The 11035-nt window shown below is 36.1% G+C and overlaps 1 protein-coding gene across 1 annotated transcript; it reads left to right on the top strand.

Moving 5' to 3' along the window:
- The first annotated feature begins 33 nt into the window (after positions 1–33).
- BORCS6 (BLOC-1 related complex subunit 6) lies at positions 34–8493 on the top strand. The gene is made up of 6 exons (XM_019046096.2): positions 34–156; positions 1218–1452; positions 1808–1941; positions 2697–2780; positions 3203–3279; positions 4251–8493. The coding sequence occupies exons 1-6, from the start codon at positions 94–96 to the stop codon at positions 4303–4305; spliced, it is 648 nt and encodes a 215-aa protein (XP_018901641.1). The 5' UTR covers positions 34–93; the 3' UTR covers positions 4306–8493.
- Positions 8494–11035: the final 2542 nt, after the last annotated feature.

Genomic DNA, 11035 nt, shown 5'->3' on the forward strand with positions numbered 1-11035 from the left:
CACGAAACGAAACATTTGGAGTCGAACTTACGTCAAGTGTGATTTTCAAAGTATATTTTGACTCATACCAAAGTTGTCACTGGACTCTCAACAATGTCCTCAAATCCGGACGAAGCAAGTGCCACCATGCATGATTTTGGAGATATCAAAGACGATGTAAGAACTGTTGTCAATACTTCAGCCCTTTGATTGCATTACATTGCTCCCAAGTATTCAATCATCACTATGATTTATACTCTTTTTACTTTAAACGATTCACAATACTCAGGCACAGGCTAAGTCTTAAAGCAGGGGTCAATACTATTCTCGATCACGCAAGCCAAGCTCTCTTTTTGGTGGCAACGTACGGCTGGTTCGGCATAGAAGAGTTAGATAAGCTTTGGTTAAACCCTTCCTACTACCATTTTAAAATTTTCTGCCCACCAGTCGACCAAACAACCTCATGACTTAAAAAAAAAGGTCATCACTTAGCGTGGAAGAACCTCTTTGACTCGCATAAAATTGTGGAAAGCAGGGAGCTTTATCGACCCTTGTTATTAAACACACGGCTGACCGCAAAAGAATCAACATGCTTGAGTAAGCACTGACTTAGCGCAAAATCGATCTAGTTCTAAGTGATCAGATTGTCAGCCTGCTGTGATTTATTTACGGTTGTAGCACATACTCATGATTAGGAGGTCTTGGGTTCGATACTCAGCATCATGAGTTTGATAGCCTTGACCAATGTTTGCCTGGAGCTAGTTGCTGACATGAAAGAAATAGTCTATTTCTTTCATGTTGCTGATTAGGGGCTGAGATGGTATGGAGCTTTAACTACGAGCACAGAACCATCCTTTTGGGTGTACCTGAAATATATTTTTAAAAGAATGAAAGTAAATCCTAAGACAGACCGAATTGTTTTTCTTCGCATTGCATCTCGGTTTGTAACATCATAAACTTCCTTTCATAACTTATTTCTTTTTAAATTGAGAGATACTCCTTGTCATTTCTGGAAAACTTCCCGATTTTCCATATCTGTTTGAAGAATATTCTTTGTGATTACAAGCAATAATGATGGTTCATTCTTTATTGAATAATCAAAATGGTAGCAGCGATTATGAAACAATGCTGACAAGATATGCGTTTTTGCGGTTTCGCTGTTATGAAATTATATGTGACCTTTAAATCTGTCATTTGTTTATGAATGTACCTTTATAAATATACTTTTTTTTTTTCAGGAGCATGCAATGACAGAATCCTACACTGAAATCAGTCAAAGTTCATCTATTAGCCCTGCCAGACGACCAAGTCAGTTGAATCTGAAATGTGAAGTAATGTCTGAAAAACTGAAAGTATTGGAATATCTAGACCAACTTGAAGGTGTAGTCCGCCAGGAAGGAGATATGGTAACATTTGTTGCCGAAGACCTAGAAACCAAAATCAAGCTTTCAAGCCCGCCAGCCAGGAAAGAAGGTACCTGGTGCTGATTTTAATTTTGACGGAAGACTCTCTATGAGCAAAGAGACCTTAGTGCATGAAAAACAATTTTTTTAGAGAGCAATTTTTCATCATGTAATTTAAAATATCAAAGAATTCGCCCGCATATCAATGATTAAGATGTTTTGGCAGACGTGTTTCGGGCTCCAGCCCATCCTGAGTGCGACTAGAAACTCAGTACACACAGTGATAGTTTAAGATGAATAAAGTTCTTCTACCTCCATCCATCCAAAGCAGAATCGCAGAGACAAGAAGGGAGAATATAACTCTAAGATTGACTTAAAAGTCTTTAAGATTGACTTTTAAATTGAGTGGACTTGGATTTTTTCAGGTCCTGTTCCGAGAGGTTGGCCTCTAAAACCTCTGCTAGATAACCCAATCTTGAACGAGCTAGAATTGGAGGCAAGTCGCATCGCATCTTCTGTAGACACACTGACTGAAAACCTTGCTGGTATTTTACACAGTGTAAGTATGAAAATGATTACTATCCTATTTAGATCTTACTCTTCTTATAAATTAAAATTACTTTTTCTGAATATTTTAGCGTACCTAATCACGCAATCCTGTAATGATGTAAATTAATTTAAGAATGTTTCTGTCTTTAGTATTGGATAATTTTTTGGACTTACTCATTTTTTTTTTTTTTTTTTTTTTTTTTACATTAAGTAACCATGTAATTTTAAATCAAGTATACTCCTGGAATCGAGGTTTATGCAGTCGGTGCACACTGTTTTCTTATTTGTTTACTGGTGGATATTAAAATTCTTGTTACTTTAAGCATTGACGTATAATCCAATCTAGACCGCGCATTAGGAAATTTCGGCGAGACGATAGGCAACCCGGATTGTCTCGGTACATACAGCAATCCAATATGTACCGAGACAATGGAAATGCCAGTCTTGCCTGTGCCGTTGCCTGGTACGTATATCCGGCTGTACCAACTAAGCTGAAGACGCGTCTTTACCCTGATTTACCCCCCTAGCTGTCTTACCTTTCCCGCCTAAAGTCGGGCCTAGTGTGCGGTCTAGAATGTGTTATAAGTCAATAACTTTAAGTCTTCAGTGCATTATTAATTTTTCTTTTTAGAAGATGTTGCAATGACCAACTTTGTTCATGATTCACACATAATGAAGAAAATAAAAATGAAAGCCTCAGTTAAAATATTTATTCAAAATTAAAGCTTGCCAACAGTAATTCTTAAACTTTTTTTTTGTTCTCAGGTTTCAGCCTTAACTGTTGATTGTTTAGACACCTATAGAGATGTTGTTTGCAAAACCTGTGACGCTGTTGATCTAAATATCAAAGTAAGTCTTACCTCACCCTATGGTTACACCTAAGTTGAAAAGTAAAAAAAAATTCCAGCACAAAGGACATGGAAATCCAAAATTTTTTTCAATGATGAAAGTACATACACAAGTACATACGTAGGTGGTATTTCAAAATCCTTGCTTTTGATGGACTAGTAATTTTTACACAAAATTTCAGAAAATATTCTGGAAAAGGCGAAGAAAAATCGCACAAAATGTTGTCCCAGCATGATCATCAGTTTCACTGACAAAAAGTATATAAGACCAGAAAGCTGCAGTACTGCAAACCAAAATGTGTGATTTAGTAGTTTCACCGTCATTTTACTGGTTATCACAATCATGAAAAGTTATGTTTGAGGTGTAGTATTTGTCATTACTTCTAGACCAATTTTTACACTTGTTCTCTTTGTCTGTTCCAGTCGACCTATCAATTGATGGCAAAATGTGAGGAATTAGGAAAGGAGATGGAACCAGTTTATGCCCTAGCCAATCAAATGTATCCTTTTTTACCTCTGCCAATATTTCTTCAATATTATAAGTATGCTATTTTATTACAGACAACCCAAGCTGGAACAGCTTGCTTCATGTTGTCTTTGTCCAGCCTGAAAGACCAATCCACTTCAATATTTAGCTTGTAGTCCACCTGAGATAGAAGTATTCGAAAATATTTCAGAGCACAGCTAAAAATGAATGCCAGGGACAACTTGCTGAAGGAGGCAAAGGAGGCCAAAGAGGTAGTGCACTCTTTGTCTCGGAAGGAGAAGAGAAAAAACGTCAGCAATAGTTAGAAATTTAAACACCACAGTGATAATGAGTAATGAAATCAATCAATTATACTTTTGAAGCAGTTGCGGCTAATAATGAAAGTTTGAGGAGAGAATGTGGAAATAAATCTGCATTGCAGCAGAGCTTGCGCTGCGTGCCTCCTGGTCAGGCGAATGCAGCAGCTCTGCTTTGCACCCTACAATCTGTGAAACTTCACAAAAGGAAGGTAGTGGGAGGGATAGCATATCAAATACAGCCAGCAGCCTCCTGACCCATACAAAGCACCTTGTATGATCTGGTTGCCTCCAGATAGAGCCTCTAAGAGTTTTGGCTATCATTTTCTGTTTGTAACATACCCAAAGGGTTTTGAATATCTTCTTACAGCATTTCGACGGTGTAAGTCAGCAATCACATAACTCGGCATATGACGTCGCAGACTTCCTGTCATACTTTATTTTTTAAACGGAAAACTACTCAACAGCAATTCCTTTTAACTGCCCTGATTTTTTTTGGATGCGGAGATATTCAGACACCGCAAACAAGATATGTGATTGCGGACTTACGCCGTTGATTTATACAATAGATGCTTCAGTTAAACATATGCTGACAATATGTCCCATTATCATATTGCATTTTACAGTTTGCTTTCAGCTTTTTAAGCATTTATGGTATTTCCCTTAATTCCATAATCCTCCTCTGCAGAAAAGAAATCAAAAGGCTCTTAGACCTTCTTGAAAATGCAGCCAACATATCCTGAACTCTCAAGAACACTCTTGAACCTGTTCCTTCCTGTATGGCGCCACAACTAATGCCGTCTTCTTTCTGTTTGGATATTGCTTTGGAGTGATTTGTTCTGTTGTTCGTGAACGCAGAATGTGAAAATTTGTACCTTCAATTGTCAACCTCAAGCAAGGAAGGAGAATCAGTGAATAGTGGAATGTTCAATGATTCAATTTATCTACGCTCATCTTATTTACCAAGTCAAAGTGGATACCAATAGCATTCCCTTGACAGTAATTTATACCACTATTTGTTGAGGCTATTAATAATGTGAAAATAATTACATTCAAAGATCAGAATTATCACAATTGTAAGAGAATTAAGGAAAAAGTCATTTTATCTTGGTTAGCTCAATTTGATCTACTTGTACAGTAGCATGGATACCAAAAAACCTGCATTAGAGCACCCTCACTTTAACCCAATGCCAGCTAAAGACGTATTTACACATTATTGTGAGATATCTTTCGTTGAGCAGAAGTGCTCTCTCAAAACGAATGTATAGGGTGATCCAGAGTTAAGGTTAATCTTCAGCTGTAGTTCCGAAAAAATCCACCACGTCGCGCTGCTAAAATCCGACTCCGAAATCAGTGATTATTTAAATATCACAATAGGTATCTTAAATTCTAAGACTCATAAGTTCTAGCAGCATACGTCTGGAATCCTTAGAAACAAACGCGAGCTTTGAAAGTCTAATAATAAAAGCTGTAAATTGATCCCAGTTTCTCTTACGGGATATCTGTAAGTGCGAGAGAGACAGCTCACGGTGGGAGAGAGATATCTGCCAACTGCTGAGAGCGATCAAGCGCGATTGGTCGCATCAAGGTCATCATGCTTAACCCTACTTTTTTCTGGGATCAAATTGCAGAGCTTCAGAAATGACTTTTCACGTTGTTTTTAGGGTCAATAGGAAGAAGAATGTTATAGCTAGAACTTATTTATCTTCGATTTAAACAGAAATTCCTTCAACTTTTATAAAAGCTCAAGGACTCACGTGGAGCTGTACGGACTCTAAAACACAGCGGTGGCGCCCCCTGCGCGGAGAAATTTCTTACTTCACGCAGCTGTAGATAAACCTTAAACGGCCAGACTTCTATGGTTCAAAATAAGACTTTTTTTGCTGTATAAAGTTTTTTTTTTTTCCAAAAGTGCCCCCAGTTGGAGCTATGACCCCCTAAAAGGACCCTACAACAAAACGGCTAAATCGGCCTAAACTCGGAATCGTACGATTTTCTCAGGGATAATAGAGGGTCTTCCCAGACACTCAAAACTGGTCATATTTTTTGCCTAACCCCCAGGGAAAAGGGGGGAGAGGGGGTCAAAGTCAAAACCTTTAAATTAGCATAACTTCTCAACGGTTTGTCGTAGAAAGATGATCTTGGTGTCAAAATTTCCAGAAAAATGAGAGCTTTCAGAATATATGTATGAAATTAATTCAATTTTAAAATTTGACCCACTTTTGGGGCATTTTACAAGGTCCCCCTTTCGTAAATTTTCGTTTTTTGAGATTTTCGGTTGTTCGGTTCGCACGGATCAAAACAAAAACAATTTCAAATGAAAGTAGAGCGTTTAAGCTTTAAAACAAGCGCAAGATGATCTTGGGGAAACGATTAGAAGCGGAGTTATGAGTCTTCAAAGTTGACGCGGCGCGCGGGAACCTTGTATGTTCCGAGTCTCAAGGTCACCTGCGCGCCCCGGATTGCCTGCAGGTTGCAAGTTTTTGTGTTTTTATGCTTCTGTAGGTCATTTTTAATGTAAATCATTCAATGAAGATAGTTTAATCAGAATTTTTTAATTTTACACAATGGGCCTTCGGCGAGGTACACCACATTAACGTCAAAAAATTTTAACTGCGTTTCAAATAGCCCCCTCAAGAATAACTGAGACTTGTCTTGAAGCTCAAAGCTCGTCTGCTTCTACGAGAAACTATTTGGCTTTACCAAGTGAGTTCCGTCAAGCGCTGTAGCTTATAGCTCAATTAAAAAATTTTAAAATTAGGGGTACCCCAAAATTTGGCATCAATGGGTTATAATTTCTAAATGGTTCAGTTCTGTATGGAGCATTATGTATATTTGAACTGAGGGTCCATGGTTTCTTCTAAATTATAAGAGCAGAATCGTCATCGTCAGCAAATGTTCAATGAGGTATGATGGACATAATGGTTGATACTCTAAGCCCCCTCTCGCTCCTCCCGTAAAATTAAAAAATTTCGATTATTCTATCTTCATTGAATGATTTACATTAAAAATGACCTACAGAAGCATAAAAACACAAAAACTTGCAACCTGCAGGCAATCCGGGGCGCGCAGGTGACCTTGAGACTCGGAACATACAAGGTTCCCGCGCGCCGCGTCAACTTTGAAGACTCATAACTCCGCTTCTAATCGTTTCCCCAAGATCATCTTGGGCTTGTTTTAAAGCTTAAACGCTCTACTTTCATTTGAAATTGTTTTTGTTTTGATCCGTGCGAACCGAACAACCGAAAATCTCAAAAAACGAAAATTTACGAAAGGGGGACCTTGTAAAATGCCCCAAAAGTGGGTCAAATTTTAAAATTTAATTAATTTCATACATATATTCTGAAAGCTCTCATTTTTCTGGAAATTTTGACACCAAGATCATCTTTCTACGACAAACCGTTGAGAAGTTATGCTAATTTAAAGGTTTTGACTTTGACCCCCTCTCCCCCCTTTTCCCTGGGGGTTAGGCAAAAAATATGACCAGTTTTGAGTGTCTGGGAAGACCCTCTATCATCCCTGAGAAAATCGTACGATTCCGTGTTTAGGCCGATTTGGCCGTTTTGTTGTAGGGTCCTTTCAGAAAGTAAATCGTTTTCCCTGAATTTTGGCAACAGTTGTGAACCAAATCTCATGAAAATGTGTACTCTCCGGTATTTTATGCCCTGAATTAATAAATGATCCAATAAAAATAGAAATCTCATTTCAAGGAGGGGGTTTGGGGGCTTTTCGGCTCCTGCAGTCTGGCCGTTTAACCATGGATCACCCTGTATATATTTGTGATTAGTGCAGTATATTTTCCAAACTTTTGGAATAAAATCTACTTTTCTTGCATGATTTTCTATTTCGAATCTTGAAGAAGGCATTTGCATGTGTACTTCAGCTATCATCGGCAAAGGGTTAAAAGCTGGTCTGACACTTCCGGTAGAGTGGAAGTTCGCTGAAATATAAGAACAGTCATAGTTGGTGCTGCAAAATTTTCTTTGAAGATGGAAAAATATTTTTTCTGTTGCAACAAAATCGTCAAGAAGTTCCATCAGGGTAACAAGTAGGTAGTGAAGAAAATAAACTGCATCAACCACTAGATAAAAAAATTATCCCAACACCCTTTCAAACTGAAGGGTGGAAAAAAGTTTGATTCCCGCCAAGCAAAATTAAAGGTATGTTAAAATACACAGTGGAAATTATGTCATCGAAGCCTCAATAGTATAAAAAATATGTTTTTGTAAAAATATTTCTAATAACTCATCATTTCCTGGATGACTATGAAGCATGCAAGGGGGTTAGATCATTAGTTCACTTTTCTTTTCTCCTGAGAGAATTCCAAAGAAATAGAACCTATGCTTGAAGAAATGAGTTTCGACGTTTCAATCCCAAGAAGAAATTCTGTAAATGTCGAGCATTTACGTTTGCTATTTTTGGTTTGAAAATATGGGGTAATTGAGTCATCGACTGTAATAGGTATTGCATACCATAATTTCTTCTACCTTGGTTTTATTTTCACCGCAATCAACAATCGAATCATCAGCTAATGCAGTGTATCAGTGGAGGAAACCATGGTATACAGTATTATGGAAAATGACGTCAATAATCTTGTTTTTCGAAGGTAATATCTTCTCAAATACGGGGCATTGAAACTTGGTGCTGAGACAAATTTAATTGTTCTCTGTGTGTAGTATGTCCATTCTAGCTTGATTACATGGCTACTGCAATGGACCCTTGAATTGTGAGAAGAGTCTCCTGGCTTGGGCTTACGTTCTTTAATCATGTATTTTTGAAAGTTACAAATTGTGTTCAACAAAGTTTACCTAACTGTTGGTAAAAACTTATCACTATTGTTATGTATTCTTACTTTATTTAGTCATTCCTGTTTTTTTAAGATATTTTTCTTTTCCTGTTCAAAATATAAATTAATTTAATTACGCTTAAAATATTGTTTTAACCTTATTTTTGAAAGAAAGAACCCACCCATAAACTTTCAAAACTAACTTTACGAAAACGTCGCAAACATATCGTTGCTTTGGTAATTTAAGCGGTATCATCATGACTTTCCTGCAATCAGTTTTCGCTAGATGGGAAATCTGTTAAAAAAAACAAAAATAGAATAAAAAAATTTATTGCATCGAGTTTTTTTTATCACATACATGAAAATTACTCTTGAGTATTACACTAAATTACCCTAGAAGTCCTTAGGTAAATTTCTTACATTCGTAAAATCACATAAAAAAGCTGTGCAAAATGCCAACCCACGAGGACAATTTCCTTTGAGCGGCAGAATTTTAAAAATTCAATCAATATAGTGAATTCATAAATATAGCTAGAAAAGGCTACAGCACTAGAATGGCACAGGCTACATGGCCATTTGTGCCATCTATATGTTTGTTTAAAAATGAAGGCTAAAAGTGCATATGTATTAATGATGATCAAAGTGGATGGGTGCACAACAGAGTTTACAACATTTTACATAAAAGTCACAATTATCTAAGAAAACAAAATATCAAAATTCCAATTTTTCAAAAAAATTATGTTCACAGTATGAACAAAATTAGAAGAAACTTAACCCTTTATTGCACAGCGTTGCATGAAAGCAACAAATGGTTTTCAGCTTTATTTCTATGCTGGAGTATTAAATTGAATCAAAGCAAGAAATGATTTTTGGAGAGCATTATAAGTCTGATCTCCTAACTTAAAAAATTACTACAAAAATCGATTTCAACTTACTCCATTGTCGAAAAAATACTCTACAATGTAGATTTTCTCACCAAAATCAACGATTAGCTCATGCAACAAAGGGTTAAAATATCTTAAAAGTTTTGTTATGCTGAACCGAAAATTTCAAAAAAGATTTACAGTTTAGATTTTTAAGTCAAGAAAGAAAGTAGGAATTGAATATTTTTTTGACCAAGTTGACCCCATACATTTGCTGATTCTTCCCTCAATGCCTGATTCGTAAAACAGAAAAGGTGACAGAAAATTTTGAATTAACTGACCGAGTTCATGACAACATTGATCCATTCCTGCCCATTGACACTGAAGTTCCTCTGGAAATATCCAAAGAAAATTCATGGGAATGTATGCTTGTTTCGCCTGCTAGTGTACTTGGATTGAGTTTAACAGGCGGAAACCGAGTCACATTAAGATCAAACCAAGAAAGCCGTTTGAAATGATTAAACTTCACCAGACTCAATTTTAGAGATTAAGGTCAACACCTACTTACCCATTCAAAATACATTTCTTCGCTTTGAATTTTTGACGGGAAAAAGTAGGTGGCTAGTTGAGCTTAAAACTTCAGATAATTCATTTTTTTCCGAAATGCGACTTGGTGTCTTCCCCTAAAATTCAGTCCATTTATTCTGTGTGTATTATAACCCCAAAAATTTCAATTAAAATTACCTCTTTTTTCTGATTGCGAGAGTAAAATACTACAATTTTTTTCAATCAAATAGAAAAATAAAATGACAGGTAATTAAATCTCAAATGATCAGTTGCACTTTAGTTTTAGTGATAAAATCTGGAGCTTGAAAGAATTCTGAGTAATTGTTTTACTCCACTGAAATTTGACTTCAGAGACTGTTACTGTATTACCTGAAATCTTAATGTATGAGGTAGAATTGCTGCAAGCAATGACAAAAATAATCTAAACTTAGTTGACAAGGCATAATTAAAGATATTTCAATAAAGTTATCAGCTTCTTTGGACAAAAGTTTTCGAAAAAAGAATGTACATCCATACATTATAAATGATTGCACACCGCTTTATTTCATGTAAGAGTTTGATTTTGGATTTAGTGACTACAAAAATAAACGGCTAAGTGCCTGTGAGTAAGAGACTGAGCATTATAGGTATGCAAGAGATAATTTAAAAATCAATCTATAAGAAATCTCTGTCTATTGTCAATTAACTGAAATATGTTAGAGGAAATGAGCTCTCTTATAAAGTCGGTGATGAAGTAAGGTACATTTCTTCTAGGTACAAAAAAGTAATCGAAATTTTCCACAGTAAAATTTCTCCATTCAAGCCTTAAAATCTATGTTGCTAGAGTAAAATAATTGATAAGAAAGAGCGATGTGCCCTACAGATGTGCAAGCCTTTAAAAGTCTAAATCTGTTAGTGGCCCAAACTTTACAAAAAAATAGGCCACATAAAAATAGGTTAATAAACCTGGCAAGAATATTTTTCATTGTTATAGTATCACAGTATTGTCTTTAAGTAAGTTGTGTTCAATAACATTCAATCTGACAATGATACACGAACACAAAATATCATAAATCCTAAATGGAAAAAAAGTTTTTCCGCGCCATTACACAAAAAGTCTTCAAAAAATATTTTTTACTCCACAACGAGAAAAATCATAGTATTGCATTGAGGCACAAATAAACAAGTGTAATGAAATATACAAGAATGTCAAGGTCATGGATACAAATTGAGGCAGAAGAGACAACAAATTTTGAAGTTAAATATTACTTAGAGCAA

Source organism: Bemisia tabaci, chromosome 4 (assembly GCF_918797505.1).
Source record: "Bemisia tabaci chromosome 4, PGI_BMITA_v3".
NCBI classification, from domain to species: Eukaryota; Metazoa; Arthropoda; class Insecta; order Hemiptera; family Aleyrodidae; genus Bemisia; species Bemisia tabaci.